We start from the raw sequence: 23605 nt of genomic DNA on the forward strand, positions 1-23605 counted from the left end.
AAATAACCTGTGCTTGTAGTCAGCATCCTTACATTCCACATTTTTGTGTAACTATAAAGTACTGTCTTTTGGCCAAAAGACTAGAAATAGGTCTACAGTCTAAATGACCTTCAGAAAACTCCCATGAATGTCTGGGAGTAGCCAAGAAGATTTTGTCCTTGAGTTTCTAACGTAGAGCCTGGCTGCTATTACCTTGAAAAGTAAGAGGAAAGGGTATAACAAGTGCAAATCATGGATCATTTCCTATGCAGACTTTAGTCTGATATTTTCTCCAAGTCCAAGCTTCTTTCAAGGAAAACTCTTCTTATTTTGACATTAAGGAACCAAAAACTCAGCCTGCTGTGCACTTCATAGTAACATAGAAATGTTTTGGATCATCAGATCCAACCCCACTGCCAAGTCCACCAATAAACCGTGTCCCTAAGCACCACAATTAAAAGTTTTAAATACCTCCAGCCATAGTAACTCAACCACCTCTCTGGGCAGACTGTTCCAGTGCTTGACAAGCCTTTTGGTGTATACATTTTTCCTAATATCCAATCTAAACCTCCCCCGGCACAACTTGAGGCCATTTCCTCTTGTTCTATTACTTGTTACTTGAGAGAGGAGACCTACAACCACCTCACTACACCACCAGCTCCCACTCAGCTACACCTTCCTTTCAGGTAGTTGTAGAGAGCGATAAGGTCTCCCCTCAGTCTTCTTTTCTGTAGGCTAAACAACCCCAGCTCCATTACACACTCCGTATCATTTTGTGGAGGTTTCTTATTGTATGTGGTTTTTTTTTCCTTTTATTTTCACCTTTCTCCTGTTCCCACAACCCTTTACTGCAGTAATTGTCCATTTCTTGGTAGAATCATGCTCTGAGACAAACTAAGTGTATCACATTAGACATTCATGTAGCACTGTAGCCTCAATGCTAGCACAACCCAGAAAGGCACCCTTCTCTCTGTTCTTTTAATCTTCTTTCCTTAATATATACACTGTGGATTCTTTCTGCACATGCAGATTCTGAGACAAAAGTGGTAGAAAAACAGCTCTGCCCCTGAATTTGAACCTTCAAAGTGATGACCGTGTTATTCTTTATATTAATACACATAGAGAAAATATTACAGGTTAAGTGTGGGGCTCAGTTGTTGAGTTAATAGGTTCTGTGTTGGAAACTCCTGAAAACGTAGGATTATAGCTCACCCTGTGGAAAGCAAATAGGTAAACTAACATAGTTTTTAGAAAGTATATAACAGTCCTTCAGTGGCAGGGGTGATGGTAAACTTGTTTGTGGAAATGTATAAACCACATATACAGACTCTAATAGATGGTGTGGAAGGTACAATACCTTAATGCGCTTCATTACATTCATATCCTTCTGAGGGGTTGAAATTTTTACCTAATTTCTTGGATCCACATCTTCCATCAATAATAGGGTGCACCCACGGTAGCGGCACTGTAATTATGTTCTTCACTTTGGCACCAAGAGGAGGAAATAATGTGAAAGCCATTTCAATTGCTTGATGCTTTTTTATGCTTTTTATAGCATCAGTGGCAGCTGAAAAAAAAAAATAATAAAAATTATAATGACCAACATCTTTTCTCTGATACATATACTTAAATGCAATTGACACTCACACTAATAACCTGTACAGATAGATTTCCTTTCAGTACTTAACTGAAACACACTAGGATGGAACTGTGAACTTCTACAAATTAAGAAGTTGAGATGTATACAGTCTTCCAAGATGTGGAGCTGCTGGATTGATTAAAACACAGGACAAAGGTGTCCAGTTTGGAAAGATTTATTGATTACTGTTCTAATATGCCGGTTCGTTCAATATACAAATGTGTAGACCCCAATGATAAGCTTGACTAAAATTTTCCAAGGTTCAAAACTTAATGGAAGATTAATGTGTAATTATTCTTCAGCCCCTGTGAAAATTTCAAGCTCGATACTTACTGTTTATCACAGAATCATAAAATTACTTTGATTGAAAGGGAGCAGTAATGGTTATGTAGTCCAACCCAGTCAACTACATCAGGTTGCTCAGAGTCTCATCCAACTGACTTCGAATATTTCTACGGATAGGGCAACTACCCCTTCTCTGGGCAACCTGTTCCAGTGTTTCATCATCCTAATCATAAAAAAATTCTTCCTTATATCTCCTAAATCTACACTTTTTCACTTTAAAACTATTATCCTTTGTCCTATCACAAAAGTCCATATTAAAAAGTTTGTCCACATCTTTTTAATAGGTCTTCTTTAAGTACTGAAAGCATATAGATCACAAACTGTAGCACATCTGAAGTTAGATGGCTAAATTATATTGTTAAATGAAATACCTTTTAACAGTACCCTATGAAAAACAGAAAGGGCTAAAATTCCAAGTAAGAAACTTCTCTCACCACATGGATCTTCAACAGCAGCTGATCATGACTTGTTTTTATAAATTAAACAATTTCAACATGAAAAAGTAGTCCAGAAAGGAATCTGATCCTGTAAGTGTACATCATGCATGTACTTCTACTGCACTCAGGAAGCCCAAGTCCTGATGAGACCAAGGAGCTTTGACACTCACATGTGGAGGGCTGACTTCCTTATAAACTATAGCCTTGTTCCTCACCTCAGGAACAGTTCAAGCAATGTGAATTTCTGGATACGACCTCTTTTATTAGACACAATTAAAACAACCTCTCTAGAAGCATGTCAGCAGGGCGCGGGGCACTTTTTGCTTCTGAATAGCATCCAAATGCAACCCGTGATGCCAATGCTGATGCTCAGGGTAGGAGGACTTATTACATCCTTTAGAAAAGAGAAATTACCTAAATGTCTTATAGTACTGCATTGCTAGAAGTCTTGGACTTTGACGTTTTAGGCTGTGTCTAAACCTACATCTGGAGGCGAAGCGATCTATATTATGCAAGGAATAAATTTCAAGGCCAATTCAGCACTGAACTTTCAATGTTTTGTTGTTACAGTTCAATAAAATCACTTTGCGTTTACCTTCATTTGTTTCTGTATAAAATAAAGTGAATGTCACACTTTTTTGTCACACCATTTTTATTTAACAGTTCTTTTTCTATACCCATTAGTTAAAAAAGTTATAACAAGGCAAGTCGTTTATCAAAATGAAAAATGTTTGACTCCTTGAGCAAGGAAAGGGGAGTCTAAATAGAATGTCCCTGCTCTTAAATTAATGGGACAATCTTACATTTAATGTTTTCTCTTAAGTAGTTATTCAAGTACTCAAAGATCTTTAATGAAGAAGTACAGAATCACAATTTATAGCTGAAGGGCAAAACTGCTAAAAAAGCAGTCTAGGAAAATAAATGTAATAATCATTGATCTCTGATATCATAATTAAAAGTACACAATACATGACAAGGAGAAAAGACAACAAAGTTCATTAAAACTTGACTTAGAACCTCAGATGCAGGACTAATCAAGTAGACCTATTAGGGAAGGGTCAGGTTTATAAACTTTCATTTTAATAAAAATAATTATAAAATAGATTTTTTTTGCCACTATTCCAATTTTAAATAATTCATGTTTAATAATTATTATGTATAAAAATAATTAATTTGTGTGCAACATCCCCAAATGCACCACTGGCCGGCTCATCTGCTGGTATTTTAAAATCCTACATTTCTGTCTCCTAGATTCATTGCAGGAGTTCTGTTGTCCTTTGTAAATCCACCTCTTGCTTGCCATCCAGATACTAGCACACATTCCTAGCCTTCTTTCTAAAAAATCTGATAGAACAGATTTTCCTAGGTTTTCTTAAGTAATACAATAACTGATCTCTTAACATACATTTATTGCAACAAAATAAAATTCACAGAAATCAAGTAGAAATCATCCCAGCAAGCTAATGGAACTGGCAGAAATAGTGTTGGAGCCACTGGTTGTTATTCTTCAGAACAAACAGAGAACAGCCAAGGTCTCAGAGTTGGGAAATGACAAATCGTATTACCTCATTTGAAGAGAAAATATTAAAAAACAGCCAACCTATCAGAGGAAATACAGAACAGAGAATTCAAGTTCAAATTGCCAAGTTAGGTAACAAAGTAGCCAGTATGCAGCCAGCTACAAAAGCATGCTGAAAGGTGGGTAATAAACAAGAGAAATAGGAGTTGGCAGTGACAAAGCATGTCTATGACATAAATACGATTGAACGTGGACCTCCTGCTCAGTGCTATTGCTACCACTCAACCCCTCAGTACAATCAGGCTGCCTTAACACACTTCACATATGCCAACAAGTACAACAGTCACCTTTTACTAGATTTCAGAACAACCCACTGGCCTAATTGCCCACTGCCTCCAAGCACTGGGACGGAAAATCTTTATTTTGGTTTTGTCCCTTTACACCATTCAAACACTTTACATTAGACCACCATATATTTGTCAAATACTAGGCTTGAAATTGCACACTGAGTACACTAAAAAGACTTACAACATGTAACAGAAGATGAAACATAGATCTAGGACACTTGTATTGGAATACTCCTATACAGGGATTAGGTCTACAATCTCATCAGTTACAAAAACAGTTTAAGAACCAGTTGCTAGGTTTTGATTTGCAAGCGTTTTAGGAAGGTCATTTCCCTGCCAGTTTCAAGAAGCTTCTCATGTTGAAAATCAAATGATAAAAAAAACTCCTCTCTGTTCCCACAGGATGTGGGACTATAAACCAGCAAACAGGGGAACACCTAGAACAGCCAAGTTTATCAGGAAGCAAAATTTGATTCCCTGTTTAATTTAGCCCTAAAGTACTTGGATAAATAATGAGTTCATCTTTTTCCAGAATACATCACGAAGTCCCAGAAAATAATTTTCTCATTTTAACAAACATTTAAATATCTCTTTCAAAAAATCCAACAGTTGAACTGTCTTCATTTGTAAAGCTGTTTCTTTGCTTGAACATACATTCCATTTTATGAACAAGCAGACAAACCATTTTACTTTTGCTTCTTCATTTCTGATAGCCTGTTCTCTGGCATGTCATAGCTTCCTGTGTTATGCCAGAAGTAAATTTTATATGTAAGCACTCAGTCTGGACTAGGGACTCTTGCTGTGCTCCTAACTCCTGTTGTGCTGATACATATGCATATAGGAATAAAGCACATAAGGAGTGCATTTTGCAAACTGACACAGATAAGGATAATTCTTATGCTTCTTAAAAGCAAGTGAGGCAGGTAATCCCAGGCATAAGCCAGGTCACAAACCAGAAGGAACACAGAAATCTTCCTAAGCTATTAAGAAGTGCAAATTCAACTAGGCAGACTTAGGCTGCTGCGAACTTAACATCTTTTATCCCATTCTACAACCAATGAGTGAGTGTTCCCCTTGCAAGAACAAGAGCACTTGCTCTGTAACTGTACAAAATAGAACTGCTTTCTACTCCTGGAATCAGGTCTGTACCCCCTGATTATAAAAGTCACAGCACCATATTTTACTTACACTGTTCCTTACTGCTATTCAGAAATTGTATAGTTGTTGAAATTAATTCTGAAGGCTTCACTTCTCTTAGGTATCCTGTATTCAATGAGAATATCTAAAAAGTACAGATATGTATGCTTATCACTTATTTTAATCACTTACTTTAATACAAAACATTAATAATAATAGTTCTTTTTAATGTAAGAGAAAACTATAGGCTAGAATCATTAGAGCTGATTAGAATGACCAATAATACAATAAACATAAGAATGCATGCTTGGTTTGCTTGCAATTAGTGCTGAATCTTTCAAAAACTATACCGTGATGTATTTGTAAAAATGTATCTATTACTGTTTGGGTATTTTTTTTGTTTACTTTTACCATTTTCTCATCCCAGATTTGAATTTTTTTTAAGATATTATGACTTTGATATTAGAAAACACTTTTACTTATGAATATTTGTCTTTATTTTCTGAACTGTGATTCCAACCAACTACAAGGTGTTGCCATCTTCCCTAATACTTGCAGTTATTCTATATGTCATTTGCTTCAGAGGTAAGAAAGTAATCCACATCTGGTACCTCACACTACACACCACTTTACATTTAATTTGTAAATAGAAGAAAAAATGTGGAATCAGAAAGAACTACTGAAAAGAAATGTAAACAGGAATGTAAGAGAGATCCAAGCTAATCAGAATAACATACAGGAAGAACAGATGCAGGTTAGGCTGGAATATCAAAAGTGCAATTTCTTAATGATGTATTCTGGGATTTTATTTTGCCCCCCTCTATTTCTTTTCCTTCAGTTTTTCAAGTCAAAATGTAAAAAGTCTGTGAAACCAAAAAGAATGATCAGTTAATTTAAAATTATTTTTAAATCTTCCTCTATGGGACAAAATAAGACATTTAAAAGCTTTTGCTTCGAAGTGGAGTAGCATGGTATAACTGCTAGCTCTTCCTTGTACACTGGACATAATAGAAGCAATTAAAAGTAACATTATTGGATCCCACATATTGCTTGCCTTCTGGTAGTATTGAGAAATACATTCACAGGATGAAGGACCCAAAAAAAAATAATTACCTGATGGTACTTGAAAAGAAATCTAAGGAAATCCACAGAATTTGCCAAGTCCAGAGCAGATAGGCAGATATACCAAAAACACACTTAAAAAAGGAAGAGGGGTTGGGGTGGCGAGAGGGAGTGGTGTCATAGATTTCACACTAAAATTATGGATTTAAAATTTTCTTATTAAATTACCCTTTAAATTTTAAACAATGATTAAGTGTTGGATTCAGTGTGAAATGCAATACGTAATTCTAACATGCATTTTCTTATTCCCTACAATGAGATAGTTGGAACAGATATACAACACTCGTGTAAATGGATTGTGCTTCTGAAGCTCTGCTAGTATAAACTTTACATATATTTTCATCAACGTGGCAGACTTGTCTCATTATCCAGATTCATATTTGTTTTCCAGAAGATTTCAATTGTAAGTATTCAGTAGCCAACTCGGAAAAAATAAAAAGTGCATTCATCTCTCCCCTAATATAGATTTATGACAGCCTGAGGTGCAATAAAGCTTGTATTGCCTCCAGTTTAGGAAGATTCAATTAATAACACATGGTAGAGCTGTAAGTTAAATATATGTATTTTCCCAAATGACTGCCAACCAAAACTTTATATAACATTAAATACAAAAGACCTGTGTTCTGATAGTATTACTAAGGTTGCAAAGTCAAGTACTATTAAAGCATTAGGAAACCCTTTTGCATTTGCATTACAATAATTCCTTAATTTCACAATCACATGAACCCTGTCTCCTTCACTGCACCAAGGTGACTATGTTCACCTTATAAGCAGTGTTTTGATATTTTTTTTTCTCCTTTTTCAGTGTGTTATCCCATGACTCATTTACCATACAGTACTCATGCTCTGAGCGTAAGACAGTATTAGTAATTTCCTCATGAGCTTCTTCATGGGACTCATCATGACAGTATCAGGTGATCAGAGACATTAACAAATCTGCTTTGCAACAACCTAAGGGAGGAATGAGGGGGTTTTATGGTCATTTACTGCTTAGGCCTTAGGAGCTAAGGCAAATATGATCAGATTTTTCACAGTTAAATAGGTACCCAAAAATGCATGAAGGAGCTTGATAGTTTTCCCAAAAAAAGTATTAAAACACTGTTTTTCCAGCACATAGGTGTTTTTGAAATTCTATGAGACTATGCCCACCACTAGCCATGCAAATACATTTTGACCAAAACAGAGAAAGGATGAGGGTATCCATGAATTGTGGGTTTCCACTCTCAGATATCTTGGATCTCATCTTCAGTGTGTCTGGCATTCTACTAACATTTTATATGCTTTAAACATAAGCTTCAAGCTGCAGCAGAAATCTAAACATCAGTTGTAGCTCTGAATCCTCAGTATTTCTGCGCATCAGTCATCAAAATCCCGAGTCAGGCATCCAAAAATACCGAACACCTCAGCAAACACTTTTACATAAATGAACTATCAGCAAAAAGAAACTCTGTGGAGCTGCTGTGGGCTATTTTCAAATACTCTAACTATGTAACCATTCTTCCCCTGCAATTCTCATCATCATTTGCTATGTACCTTCTAACTTCTGCAAAAGATGGAGCAGTCTTGACTGCAATCTCTTCCACCATAAATTCTGAATCTCTTGTACTGAAAGGGGCAGCAATTTCTCACAAATATGTTCATGATTATGCAACTGGAGGACATTACGCTGTGTATATACGTAGAGGCCAATTTGCATATGCAGTGCAGTGGATGTGAAAAATAGAAATCACTTGACTTTGCAACTCCAACAGGGTTCTTTTAATGTTTTGAGGAGTTGTTGGGCTTTGTTCTGTGGCGATTTTTTGGGGGTAACATTCAAGACAGCCTAAAGAACAAACAGAAAAAAAAGTGCCCTCATGATTTAATGCACTGGCACTCCAGAATTTTCAACAGGCACCAAGTCATTTGATGCTCTACATACATACAAGTGACTGTTATCATACTTTCCATTATAAGAAGCCAGAATTTATGGCCTTGTCTTTGTATTAAGTGTGCACCAAACCAAAACTCAGTCTTTCACAGTCTTTGGAATAAAACTGCCACTACAAGTCACTTCATTTAACCTATAAACATTAAAGAAGTCCAGTTCTGTATCTAAACACGTAGCCTTTTCTTAAGATATCACAGATTTATTTATTTTTTTTATTGCTTTGTTATCTTTGACATATATCAGTTATCTGGAAGTAAAGATATATTTGTAGTAGTGATATAAATTCAATAGAACTAGCTCCAAACATGAAGGTCAATCCAAAATCCAAAGCCTGTATAAATTTCTTCAGGTTTTTTTGTCTACTCTTGTATAAATTACCTGAAATATTCCATCATATACATTCTTATACTACACTAGAGATTAACTGGCTTTTTACAATTATTTAAGTGGTAATCAGGAAGTGTATTTCTACCAGCTGCTGTAATTATTACATTAAATCATCATACTAGGATCTGTCATAGAATGGGACAACAAAACTTGAAGGACATCAGAGGACATTTCTTCCTGTAAAAGTATTTGCTTATCACATTCATTGCAGACATAGTTGTACAGAAGAAATAATAAATGAAGAGTTATAATTGAAACCAATAGAGACTCCTGAATGTTCTAATAAATTTCTAGCGTACTGGAAGGATACTTCAATCGTTGGCTAACAGAGAAAGAGGGAGTAATCATAAGCATATCTTCACCAACACTGAAATATGTGTAAGGACAATAAAACTATATATATTCTTTTGTTCAACATCTTTGCTGTAGAACTATCATTTAGAAATAATACATAATAGCTCTATAAGGTATAGTATATAATTATGTAAATAATTAGTATAATCTTGAGATGAGATGAGGGCTATTAGTGGCAGTGGATACTTTGAACCCTGCACATTTAGTCAAAAAGACCAGTGACATCCAATCAAACTTCTTTAAAATTAATTGCAACAAACAATGGCAGCACAGCTGCTATTAGAATTATAATTGAGTTTAGGAGGGAAACAGCAGCTGAATGCAATGCAGATAATGAAGGAGGAAGCTTTTGTTAACACTATCAGTAGGGTCATGATTCTGCAGATTGTGAACTTATTATGGCTGAACAAACTAGTCTATTTTTATAGCAGAGGTATATTTCTGCTTTTTATACCAATAAATTATATTCTGGCTACAAGATAGCTATCAATTATTTATTTAAGCTAATTGTTTAGAGAATTGACAAGCATTTACAAAATCTAAGATTACCATGGAAACCTTATACTTAAACGCTGAGGATTATGGGAACAATTGTTTATACAATTGGATGGGTAAATAACAGGCCTCTGAGAATGACAAAGACTGTAGCTACCAAATTACATTAAGTAATTTATCTCTTCCAGGCTAATATACGTTTTATGTTAACCCAGCACTGAAAGGGATGCAATATACCTTCCAAGGGTAAATAGAGAAAACATTTAAAAACATAAAATTTATACTATGCAGGCAGAAACTGCAAGTTCTTGCATTCAAACCCAGGAGTTAGGGAACTACAAAACCAGGATTTGGAATCACAGAAGTGATCTAAAATTTTTATCTCTTATAGTCTGTCGACTAATCTTGGAAAAAAGTTCACCCATGTAGAAAAGACAAACACGAATCACCAAAGCAGCCAAAGTCACTCCAAGCTTGCTGCTTGGCATCACACTCGGTCTGTGTGAGATGTTTGACCATTTGTAACCATGAGTCAGGGCTCCAGAAATGAAAAGGAGGTCATTAAAATGCCAACAACTACATGACATGCTGTTAACAATATTACTGTTATAACATCATATTCTCAAGACACCTGGCACTCTTTGACCACACTGAAGAGTGTGAGTCTACCAAAATTGGTATTATCACCATTAGACTAGTAAGCCCCTTAACTCACGTAGCACGGATTTGGGATCATTCATTTAAGACAATCCTGCTGACAACATAGGTCATTTCAGTGGCAAATTTAAATTGGTTAGGGACAAATGAGTAATCCTGCTTTAGAATCTCATTGACCTCAATGTGTAAATAAAGCAAGCAGAATGTGTCTGACTGGCAGCAAGCCATTACTGTGCTATGTGCAATAAAAACACTAATATGTCAGAGTGATTTAAAATATATGCTTTGATATTTTGACCTGCTGAAAATTCTATTTTTGACCCTGCAACCTCCTCAAATAATTTAACAAAAAAGTTTTTTTAAATATTGTAACATTACTTAACTTTTGCCTGTGGCAAAGTCATTTGCAGGTTTCCCCGTTCTGGATCTGAACCTTCTAAGGTCTTACTTCATCTGACTGTGGAGTAAGCAAAAGCTTGTCCTGATTTGAAACTATTTTTATCTCCTTTTCTTTAGGAAATCCATTCCCAGCCTCAATATAGAAAAGCATAATGTGGTCATTATTGTAATGGAACTCAAATGTGCTTCAATATAATTCAAGAATTATACAATTTCTGCCCAGTGTCTTTTAGGGGAGTCTGAAAAAGAACAGGTATCAGACAGGAATAAAATCATTCCCTTCTGCTCACATGCACAGCATATTATGATCTGTTTACTTGCGTATTAGCTTTGGTCATATGTCAACAGAAATCTATAGGACCTTTTAGGAAGTTACTAAAACTTCCTTAATACTCACTTCATGTTGCAGCAGAAGGAATGCATTGATGTATACCTAGAAGCTTGAGAGACAGAGCCAAATGGAGGTGAAACAAACTTGTAAGTTTTGAAAAGCATAATATAAAAGTTAGTACTCCAGCTAACATCTGTCAGGAGTTGTGACAGCAGAATCTGAGTATATCCTGACTTTCACTCTATTTACAAGGAAACCAGGGGTAAATTTTACTATTGTCTCTAACTGTAGATTGCCGTTTTAGTATCCTGCAGAACTAAGATCTCTGACTACAACTGGCCACTAATACGTTCAAGATTGCTATGGTTAAGAATTACTTTCCTTAAAGGATTCTAAAAATATAAAAATTTGAGTCCTGAACTTCCTTATTGTAGGTGAATTCTGGAATACTCTTTTAAAATTGGTAATTTTTCTAATTTATCTTTTAGAAAGTACTATATGTTACAGTTGAACTGCAGCTTTAACTAGGAACTTAAAATTTTAGGAATTCCATATCTAATAAATATAAGGAATTGTGTAAAAAACTAATGGACTCATGTTTTTTTCCTGAATATTCCAGAGAAGTGATGTGATTCAGACATGAATGAGGCAGTGGCATATAAAATGTGAAGCTAAAACTTTTCTAAATGCCTTTAATAAAAGAATATATTCTAGCACCTTTTTACTGAAATATCTAGAGGCTTAAAAGGCATTAAAGCAGCAGCACTGGGGACCAGTCCCTACAAAGCAAGGACTGTTTTTCTAATAAACCCCTATAGTCATCATTTCATAGTTCTCCATTTCAAGGACATGGAGTCTAACAGGAAATCAACAGTATCTCCTTTCAGCAAGAAATTTTTGCTACTAATGGAAAGACTGTTACTATGATTGTATATGGTGTTATGATCACCAGTGAAGACAGTGACGGAAAGCAACAAACAAGCTAGAATTGCACTGTTTTTCAGCTTCATTAGATGTTAATCTAATGTAAGGCTAACTAACATGCAAGGCTCTCTGAGAGAAATACACTGCTCACCAACAAAATCAGCTTAAACTTTGAACATCTTTAATGTCCTCTTCTCTCTGTGTCAATAATTTATTATTTGAAATGTCTCTCTTCAATTAAGAATGTGGGTACAGGTCTTCCAGGAACAAAAATCCACAATAAGAGTTGACATAAGACAACTTCTGCAGTGGAAAATTCTGGAGTCTTAGTTTTCTTCCTGTCTTTTCTTTGAAACTTTCTTTTTTGGAGAATTTTGAGGGGTCATGATTAAAAGGACTATGGAATTGTGGGTAATTTATATGTAGATAATACCTACTTTGTTTTTATACAACTGGATGTCCTGAGGCAAAGCTTTATCTACTGGCATCCCAACACTGGATGGTCAGGGCACAGGCAGCATTTGACTTGAATAGGTATCAGTGAAAAGATAATTGATCTTCAGAATTTTCATTACTGTGAAAGCATGACTTCTACTAATGCAGGAGGGATAAAAATCAAGCCTGATTTTCTTTGCTGTTGTGGAAATAAAAAATAGGTTTACTGATAAGCAGAAATGTTTGTTTTGAAATAACTGACACATGATTAAACATGGAAGACTCCTTAATGCAAACTGACAAGATGTTTTTTCAACTGAAACCCAAGTTTACTACTTCCTTTTCTCCTGAATAGCACTCAGCATTCATTTTGGACTGATCAACAGGTCATATCTATAACTTCCTTTTTATTGATGGGTGATGTTAACAGCAAAGCCTGGAAGCTGAACCTCCCTGATCATTGTCCCATACTGCCACTGAGCCCTAAATGGACGTGGTGGCCTGTAAAGCAAGCATACTCAGAGAAGAATGACTTCTGTGTGGAAGTCTTGCAGTACACCATTCAAACCTACCAGAATAATGAGATATATTATAATACAACAATATTTTTCATTTACATATCACACTATTCTTTTAAAACCCCTTATGAATCAAGCAAGCTCTTTAATATCCCAAAAGGTGGAATAACACCTACTGCAAGCAAGATTGTGTTGCGTTATGTTATATAAATGCACATGTAATACCTAATTTAGTAGTATTTACTAATGACCTTGAATTCTACTCAAGTTTTCATCCTACTTTCAGCTGCACAGAGCTGCAGTCCAGAAACTCAGATATATTTAGGCATACAACTTCCACTGATGTCAGTGCAGGTGAGGCAGATAACCTTTGAGAATCTGAAGTGAAATACTTTTGTGACATGCATTGAAAGACAGTAACAGCATTGTGCTTCTCTTTTTCTTTGTTTTTGTCCCAACAGGTGAATAATGTGGCAGTTTTCAAAATTATTTTCCATTTATTTATTTTATGTTTGCTGTGCTTCACGTTTGATATTGAGGCAAGGTTAATGACATGCAGCTTGTATTTGGAATTGAAAGCGGAGATGTTTAAGGTGGTTCTTAGATCCTGTGGGTACATGGTAAATATTGCCAAAATATACATGAGATTAAATGATGCTTATCAAAAATCAATGTATACTAATTTTTCTTGTCTGTGCAAATTTTATGGGTTCACAACACAGTAGAGGTAATGTCTGCATTTCATATATACTAGCTACCCAAATTCAAGGTAAAATCCTAAATTACTTCTTCAGTCAAAACTCTCAGGTAGTTGATTAATTTTTTAGCTGTGGTGGCACGTTAAGTTTCACCTTATGCAATAATTATATATGAGCCATCACCAGAGTCTTGTATGGAATCAAGGATGCTTGATAGATTCATTTAATGACCTTAATGTGTTTCCATTTTAAAATACTTCTAAAATCTGTAGCTGTAGTTAAAGCTAGGACAACGGCCGCCTCTCACTATAAAGCAGCATAAGATGAGTTGGATCAGTAAAAAGAGACTTCAAATGCATTTGACTCACCTCTTGTAAGAGATTTCTAACCTGAATATGTGCTAAAAAGAGATGAAGAGTGAAAACTGTTAATACAAGTAAAACATCTGGTTAGGCTCCAGCAGAACCCCAGTCAAAATCCATTCCTATAGATGATTTCTTGAGCGACTGTTGGTAAATCCCTAATTTCTCCATGCCTCCATGATCTGCTGGTAAAATAGCCATAAAACCTCATCTTTCTTCAGGGAAGTATTGTTGAATTCAATAGCACTTGTGAGGCATTCAGAAACTATTAATAAGTAGGAGTTGGGGAATTTTCCTCAACATATTTTCCCCTCTCATGACTAAGAGCCAGGCTACTTGATCCAGGAAATTATTTACGTCTGCAAGCTCTCAGAAGGCTTGATTTACAATGTGAGTGTGGCTGAATATAGTGCATATCTCAGTTACAAAGCATATTGAGCAAGGAAGTCATTGCAGTTGAAGAAAGAATTAACTGCTCTGTTGGAGGGCTTCATAAACTCATTCATTATTACTGTTGCTCCACAGAGCCCTAAATGTCCAGCACTATCTCCTTCTAACTGTATTGCCTGCTAGGAACTCGAAAGCTGTTTGACTGAATGATGAGGTTTTTGGGTTTTTTGTTGGGTTTAGATATAGATATAGATATAGATACAGATATAGATATAGATATATATACTATAATGCACTTAAATAAACATGGTGGGAGCTGGTAACTATTTATTTACCATGGTGGGTTAATCTCATCTGGGGAGGTATAGAAACTCAATCATGAGTACTACAGTATGTAAGCTAATTGCCAGGATAAAACCAAATGAATAATTACTTAAGTTCAGAATGAGGCCTGGGGGAATTTTTCTTTAATAAAGGTTTAATTCACCAGTGATAATGAATGCAATCTCACATACTACTGAACAACATCATTAGCATAATGGCTAAGATACAGAAACTATAATTAGAACAAAACAGAAATGTTAATTACAGCCACGATGGTACCAAACAAAAAGGGAGTTTTCCTTTACCTGTCAAATGGGTTCTTGCCTATGCAGCTTTAGTAATCCCTGTGAATGGGTCATCAATTCTGTTCAAGTGATTGACAGACAGAAATTAAAAACTGAGTCTTCTTTTGCCTTTTGATTCCAGAGAGGACTGCGATTCACACAGGAGACTTAAGAGTACACGTGAGGGCAGTAAAGACTGTACCTCTAATCAAAAAGCTTAAAAACTAAGCTTCCATGTATCTGAAACCACCCTTCAAGTCCTTTTCACAAGAAGGCAGGCCCATCATTTCAGCTCAGGAATATTAGATCTCTTCCAAATATATATACTACCACCAGAAGTACTTGCTGTACACAGCACCATGTAGCCAGACATGGAAACGTGGCAGCCTGTTAGTCAGGCAGCTGCTGAGAACTTTACTGATAACAAGCACCTTCATTTCCGGCACTAACAAAAATAACAAAAGCTCTTTGTACATAAGAATTTGCACAAACTCTTATATATCACTTAAATGAAATCTATGAGATGTCTTCATGGAAGAAGACTCTTTTGTGCCATTTCTGCTGTGTATTTTCTCTAATCTCATGCTACACAAATATTAAATTTACAGATTCAAGAACTCAAAAGTTATAAAGTATGAGAACTAATGTTGCATTTTGCCCCCTTACAGGACTTACTCAGTGCATAAAATGGACACTAACTGAAGGGGGAGCTATTTAGTTTTCCTTTTTATCTTCATCCTTCTGTGTTTGATTCCAGACCTTATTTAGCACAGATCATCAAAACACTGCACTGAATGCAAAATTACCAATTTCTTCATAGTTTTTTTGTGGTTTTCTCAGCTTTTTTGTGGTGCTCTCAGCTCTCTCTATAATTAATCTATCCTCCCAACACCTCTAAGAAATCATATAATTGAGCACAGAGAGATGAAGGCCGCTTGCTAAATATTTGCTAATTTGGGTGCCTGCTTTGATACAGCTAAGTGTTCTGGAGGGGAAGAAGTTTTAATTTATGTAGCAGTGTACACGTGTAAAATACAGCCCCTGTTAACTTGGACTTCACACATGAGCTTTTAGCATGTCCTGAAACAGAAAATATCTGTAACAAATCTGTGCAAACTCTAATTGAAGAAATCTGCTGTTGATCCCATTTGAAAATAGTGGTGAACATAGGAGAGGAACCCAGTCCCCTGCAGGCACTCAGTCACCTAAACAATGAAACTAACCTTTCCACCCTAACAGTTCTACACCTTGCACACTAGAATTTCTGCAACAAATGAGCAGGCAATCAAAAAGGGGTGGAAAGGAATACAAAAAAAAAAATAAGCTGAGGTAGAAATATTTTTTGTTACTGTGTTTTCTAATTTCCTTGTAAATGGGAGACCTGTGGGCAGATAGTGGGAAAATCATTTCTACTGTTCATCTAATGTTAGCCATTAAAGCTAACGAAAGCTGACTTAAATACCTAAACTTTAACCAAATTCATAAACTAGACAGGGAATAGACCTGCCTCATAGTGGTGCCAGTCAATGCTGTTCACTGAGCATGTTCACGTAGCTTCAGGAAGGAGCACTGAGTGGTGAATATGGCACTTTCACTAATGAGTCCAGGAGAGGGAAAAGTGCTGATGCTAAAGTAGTGATCTGCTAAATCACCTTAGGGGGAGGAGGCTCAAGGTCTGTCTCTTTGAACAGATCTCTCACCACCTGGCTGTACAGGATATGGTACTCTTCCTGTTTAAGCTGGACAACCTTAGCAAAAAATAGCCAAGCTTCATTAGATGAAACTGTGGGAGAAATTAAATCCCAGAGCCACAGCATGACTTTTTAATGCAGCAAACAGGATACTTCTGTGAATGGCAAAAAACCTGGGTTATGTTTCTGTTAATGTACTTTACTGAGTGACTAATTAACATGAAATGCATGATAACAGTTATTACAGTATGGACCAGAAACCAAATGCTTGTTCTTCCTAGTCCCTTTCTTCCCTAGCCATGAGACTAGATTCCTGCTGTCTCTAGATCAGTTTTTCTAGTCTAGCAATTCATAGAGTTCTTTCTAGCCAGCAGAACAATTTCAACAGGTAATACCATTTGACCCACACAACCAGCCTATGTCCCAGTGATTATGAGATTAAACTGATTTAAACACTGATTTGAATCTTTGCAGGTTAGGTAAAGCACTGGAACTTGAAAAATTGGAACTTTGCATGTCCCAAGCAAAAAAACAAAGTATACTGACTTGATAAAGGAAAAATGTATTGACCATGAGGACAGTCAACAAGGGGAAGGAGCTGCCCAGGAAGGTTGTGCAGTTTCCATTCCTGCAGGTTTTCAACATCATACTGGTTTAAATGTTGAGCAACCTTGTGTGACCTCATAGTTAAGCAGAACCAGAGACCTCCTGAGGTTTCTTCCAAACTGAGTTGATCTATGCTCTCACAGGAAAAGTGGGTGGTGGCATCTTCACCAGTTACTCTTTGAAAAAAGTAACAGTTGAATCCATGCCATAAGAGGACCTCAGAACTGCCCATGGTAGACGAGGACTGCTTATCAGACGCAGTCCTCCAGTCTTCCCCATCTGTCTCATTCTTTCATAATGTCTAGAGTACCTGTTGAAGGGCAATTTCCATGTGTAGCTCTTGTAAGGAATTTTTGTTTTTTTGTTTTATTTCATTAACTTGGTACTAAAGACATGTTAGCATTCCTAGACAGTAAAAATATTTTTGTCTAATTTGATTTTTATGTTTCAGAAAACACTAGTTTTTAATTTTGGACAGAACTGACCTATTATGCCAAACTTCCCACTCCATCAGAATGCTGTGTGACTAACAGATTTCAATTCACTCTGTTTAAATTATGATGCACAAAGCCAAACAGTCTTCTAGTATGAATTTGTCTTTCATGCAAAGTAAGGTTTTCTAGAAAAAAAAAAAAAAAAAAAGAAAAGCTGTACAACTAACAAAAAAGAACAAAGGAACAGCTGTAAGTCAAGAGTTCTTATGGCAACACACTGTTCAGCTGGGTTCCACATTTATTTCCATCCCCCACATCATGCTGATTATAAACTTAGATGCAGTTCTAATGTTCTCATTTAATTCATTTTTCTATATTTTAAATTAATTGTATTTAGTGAACATTCAGTTTGAAACATGCAATACCAAAAGAAACCCCTCCAGGTGCAGGGAATTTGAATAATCAGGTCCACATAATCTATGAACCTCAATCCACTGAAGTCTCCCTGGGACCTTTTGAAATGTGCAAAGGGAACAAATGTCCAAATTACTTGAAAAAACCGTGAGATAGCAGATGAAAAAAGGCAGATTAAAATATTGATACTTATACTACAGTAATGCCTTCAGCTCCCCACAGAGATACCAGCCCTGTTGTGCCAGGCACTGTACAAGCTGTAAAGGCCCAGGGGAAGAACCTTAATCAAGGTCCAAACCTTGATTTCCCATCAGTATCCATGTTGTAGCAGCAGGCCAGGAATAATCAAAACTTGGTGTTGGGAAGAAACAAAAATATGAAACAACTATTTGGGTTGCCCAGTAAGACTTCAGCAGAACTGGGGATAATTCCCAAGATTCTGCAACTCTGTTTTTGTGTTCTGCTTCCCAGACGTGACTGTTACTTAATCCCTTTGTATGTTCTTCTGTCATCCATAGCAGCTAAGCACTGGCTGGCTGCAATATATTCTCCAGCTTTGTAGGGGCTCCAATTTTCCTCAGACTACTGCTGGGTGTCAGAAGTGCTGAAGTTACTGGATTCTCTGCACTGTGTGTTAATTTTAGGATGGTTATTTTACTTTCTTTTCATTTATTTATTTTTCCAATACTGTAAGTTTTCAAATTCACAGGTTGGCCTTCCATTATCTCATTATATCCTCTAAGGCACTACTATATTCCAAAGATTAAGAACAAATGGGAATATGCCAAATGAATAGTGTGGTGCACACTTTTTAAATAAATTTATCTTCTATGCTCAGATTGCACAATTCATTTAATGTATTGTTGAAAGACAGCCGATGACTGAACATAGCCCAAAGAGCTGAAGGACAGCTTTCTCCTAAAAACTGGCATTGTCTGTAAAAAGTGGCATAAAATAAAAGCTGTTACCTAATTGAAACCTTATTCTACCCTTTGGTATGTCCTATGACCTACATGCTGATATACTGGCAAAAATAAAGTAGAGGAAAGTCAATAGCTGAATATCTGCAAGCATCTGCACCTACATTGCAAACTTGACTGATATCTTGGAAGTGGAATATTTAAGCAGTCTGTCTTGACAGTTCTATCCATAGGTCTTAAAGTGCTCCCAGTCCCATATCTGTTATAATTGTATAATCACATCTGACTATCTTGTGCAATGACCATTTTAATTTTATTTATTTATGGTTTGTGTTTTTTTAAAATTCAAATTCCTCTTACTGAACTGGGTGGAAAACAGAGTGACTTTGCTACATCATAACAGATATGATCTTGATCCTCCCAAGGAATACAGTATTTTTTAAGCAATGACTGCTTTATTGAGGTGAAGCAATATTATACATCCCAATTTTTTCTACCAGCTAAAGGTTTTACAAGTTAACATATCAAAAAGATGCTTATTCAAACCATATTTGAACCAGAAGTCCTTCTCTGCATCCGTATCACAGACAAAAAATAGCAGAGGTGCAGAAAAATACCTGTTTATGCACCATGATCCTTATTGATCAGAAGAGTTTCTTTAGATATGGCTAAACCATTACTTTTTATTTGATGTATTGTTGCAGTATATCCAATGACTGAATATAGTACATGCCCAGTTTCCCTGTAATGCAACTAGTAGCTCTCTTTTGGCTTGGTAAGTGAGAATTCAAACAGCTAATTTCCTAACTCTCTACCTATAAGCCAGGATATATCTATTGGCTTTTAACCATGTCAGGCCACTTCCCTTTTTATTTATTCAGTCTGCTAAATAATTCCATTTATAAGGTACGTTCTGCTGTGACTTTTTCTTAGACTTTTCAGCACTCTTTATTTGAGGATTCAGGAGGGAGAGTTATAATGGTAAGGATATTTGGCTGTGAATTATTTCATGAGAAGCAAGAACGGAAAACTGTGATTCCTCTCTTATCTCTGTATTTTTTTACGCAAGGCACTCTCCTTGGCTTGGTACTAAGCACTTCTGAAAACCAGACAGGTTCTTTAATATGGATTTAGGTCTGAATTGTGTTTGCCTGCAGGGTACCCAAGCTCAAATTCACCCTTAGTACCAGTGAGTGTTGTTTCTCTGGCTTCACTTCTACTATCAGTGAATAAGTTTGTTCAGGCTTGAGAATGTACTTTACCACCTGTCAACACAATTTTTTGGTTGTGATGTTTTTATTATGAAGCTTCACCACCTTCCACTAACTTCCAAGTGAGCCCAGCCTTTTCTTAGAAAAACCAAAGGCTTTACAATTAGCTCTAGTTGATTTGTTTCTTTTCAGCAATGTATCTTGCATCTATGCTGATTGCTGGGCTTTGGAAATAGACTTGAACATGTATTTATTGACAAATCAAAAATACAGTAAAAGTAGAAAGACACAGCAATATTTAAAATCTAGCTGATTACCCTTTGGTGGCAGATGACTAACAGCTTACCTCAGCAGAGCAAAAACTGCTGCCAAAGGTTTCTTCATAGAAATAATCCTTATTTATTATCCAAGTTCACAGCTGTATACACTGCAGGCAGTAACTAAAAACACTTTAAAAGCACGATGCTAAAAAAACAAACCCCAAGCTTACGTGACTCTGATGCTTATTAAAGGCCCAATCCTTCCTCATTAAAACCAACGGGAGGGTTCTGCCAGTGACTTTAGCAGTAAAGTAAGTCATCTCAGGCAAAATATTCAAAGTCATAAAGCTGCATTCTGCTCATTAGCAGTAAATGTGTGATTCTCTCTGGCATGAACAGAGAAAGTGCTAAACAGCTACAAGAATTCTTAGGTTACTCAACAATCTCCTTTCTTGAAATAACAGGACAACAATAAAAGCTGTTTTCTGCCCCCAGTGCACACATGCAGCCCCAGCTGTCCGAACTCTCAATTTCTTTCAGAAAAAAGTGATTATACACAGCTGTCGTTAAAGCTCTTTTGGGGCTAAGTCAGAAATCTTTACAAATAACAGTATTTTTATAAGACCTGCTAAAGTCTCACTTAGTATTAATAATCACTGTTCAGTTTGGTAAAATGTATGGAATAAAACCAAATGAAAAGAGTAATAGTCACTAAGCAATTCCACCACTTAACATTGTTTGCCTGGAGGGAAGAACATAGGGAAATAGCCTACTATTCTTCTCCTACTATGCACCCCTTCTTCCCCCCACATGGCTCTTATTTGTTCTTGCTATGCTGCAGTCTGTAATATTTTTGTACATTTGGCAGGAGCCAAATGCAAAACCGAGTGAGGTTAGCCGACAAAACACCAGGTAGTCATTTGAAACAGACTGAAATTAGGTATAATGAGCAAGCCAAAACATGAAAGTTGGGAGCAGTAATGCATAGTGTCCCCTGCACCCTCCAGAGAGTCTGTGGCCTGTCAGGACTGGAAGGGAGATTCTGCCACAGAAGATCCACCTGCTGGAGCCAATGACACAGAGAGGAATGGAAAGCTCAGGAGTCTGAATGAGCAAACAAGCCTCTGACACGAACTGAAGAACAGAAACTGAATATGGAAACAAAATTTAGAGTAAGGAAGCCATCTTGGATGTCTTTGTCAGTTCCTTGAGGTTCCCCCAAAGTTCTCCCAAAAAGGGAGCCATCTGAGGACATAGTTGAGGATCCAGTCCATTCAGAGACCCCACAGAGAGCCCTGGAAGAATTAGCAGGCTGATATATCACCATGCAGCAATACCAGCTCAGCTCCCAGAAGAATGGTGAGATTTGTTTCACATCTGAACTAATTAGCCACGTCTCAGCAAGGGTAATCAGTCTAGGTTCCGCACACGTGCTGACACAATGGTATTGCCCTGGTTCAAGAGATAGCCCTGCAGGGCTATAAACTATACTCCCTCGTGCAGCAAAAGTGACCCCTGGAGTAACACATCAAGACATTTAAAATTGTACAAGTTCAAACTAACACTACAAACCACAAAAATACAGGAACAAGTACAGGTTGTGAATGAGAGGAGTTGGGTGTATCAGAAGAGAAATGTGTCATACAAGGGTTACCATAAGTGGTCTCGGTAGCTTATGAAGCATTTGTTTCTAGGCATGGCAGTATAGCCAGCCTGGAAGATGTTCACTCACAAGCCCTCTTTAAAACTAGAATTAGACACGTGAGCAATGCATTGGTGTAGATGGACATGTGCTGTGCTGACCCATGTCACATTAGTCCAATAACTCATAGAACTTACATATAACTACAAATTTTCCAGTTCAGGTATTCTCTTAGACTAGGTTTTCTGCTCTCTCCAATACACTTCTCATTTATGTTTATAATGGTCAAAAAGACATTTAACCCCACAACTCCATATGTTGCAGTAGAAGCTGCAAAATGCTGATCAGAGGTTTATGGCCAGTTGTCAGATCTTATAGTCTTGCCTCTGATGAATCACAAACCTCTTTTATTTTCTTGCACAGGAAGCCACTGACAAACCCTAGTAAGACTTCGCAGTTGCCTACACAGCAGCAGTATACTTCCAAATCTGTGGATATGCCAGGAATTTTTAACCCTTTTAATCAATGTCCTAAATATTTCAGTTGAAATCTTTTTTTATATACATAGTGCAGTGATTTCTGTTGTCTAAGTAATTCTTCATATTGTATATATGCTTCATTTGCATATTCAGTTTTACTGGGCCTGAATACACAAAAGTTAGCTCAGGTAAGAATAATTTCTATATTCCGGTACGCATCTAGAAAAAGCATTTCATTGTTTAAATAACTCTGAGATTTGTTTATTTTTTCTGTAGAATTCTGGAGTAAAGGATATCTACATTATAACTGTGCTGCTTAATAAGCACATGCATTTAAAGTATATATGTTTTCTTAAAAGGTAACTATAAACAAAAGGACTCTGGGAGAGTAAATTCATATTTGCTTATTCTGTTATTATAAATTATACGATCTTTCCAAATAGAAGAACTGGAATAATTAAACTAATTTTCCAATATTATTCTAGTATATTCAATTACAGATTTTAATTATTTTGGAGAAATAATTCACAGTGTTAATGAAAGAGACAGTAGTTAGAATCATGGCAGAGTATGGGTTTCATGTTTCTGCATTCCATAAGCCTTATTAGAAATGTAAATCAAATATTTGATGAATACTAAGAGCCTATTGGGACATTAAATGAATATTACCATTGTGACTCTGAGAATCAGGCTGAAGTATAACAGAAGTCAGTTAAGGTAAGTGGATTTCAGTGCCAAAGGGAACATTAGCTGTTTTAAAGAGGCCTCAAGAGTATTATCCAGTATTAAATATGAAAAAATAGATGTTTAAATAACACTCAGGTTGTGACACGAACCAACAAAAGACACAAGAATCTCAGAGTTTCAACTATTACTTCATATAAATTAACCTTATCTTCCATGTAGATAAAAATTAACTGAGGACAGCAGAGCTG

General features: G+C 36.4%; 1 protein-coding gene across 1 annotated transcript in view; it reads right to left on the bottom strand.

Moving 5' to 3' along the window:
* The window catches only part of IQCM (IQ motif containing M), a 101166-nt gene that overhangs the window by 21591 nt on the left and 55970 nt on the right, over positions 1-23605 (bottom strand). The window contains exon 11 of the mRNA XM_051618275.1: positions 1388-1546. Coding sequence (XP_051474235.1) covers positions 1388-1546 — 159 coding nt within the window. The remainder of the gene's footprint in view (positions 1-1387; positions 1547-23605) is intronic.

This window comes from Apus apus, chromosome 4 (genome assembly GCF_020740795.1).
Source record: "Apus apus isolate bApuApu2 chromosome 4, bApuApu2.pri.cur, whole genome shotgun sequence".
Lineage (NCBI taxonomy): Eukaryota > Metazoa > Chordata > Aves > Apodiformes > Apodidae > Apus > Apus apus.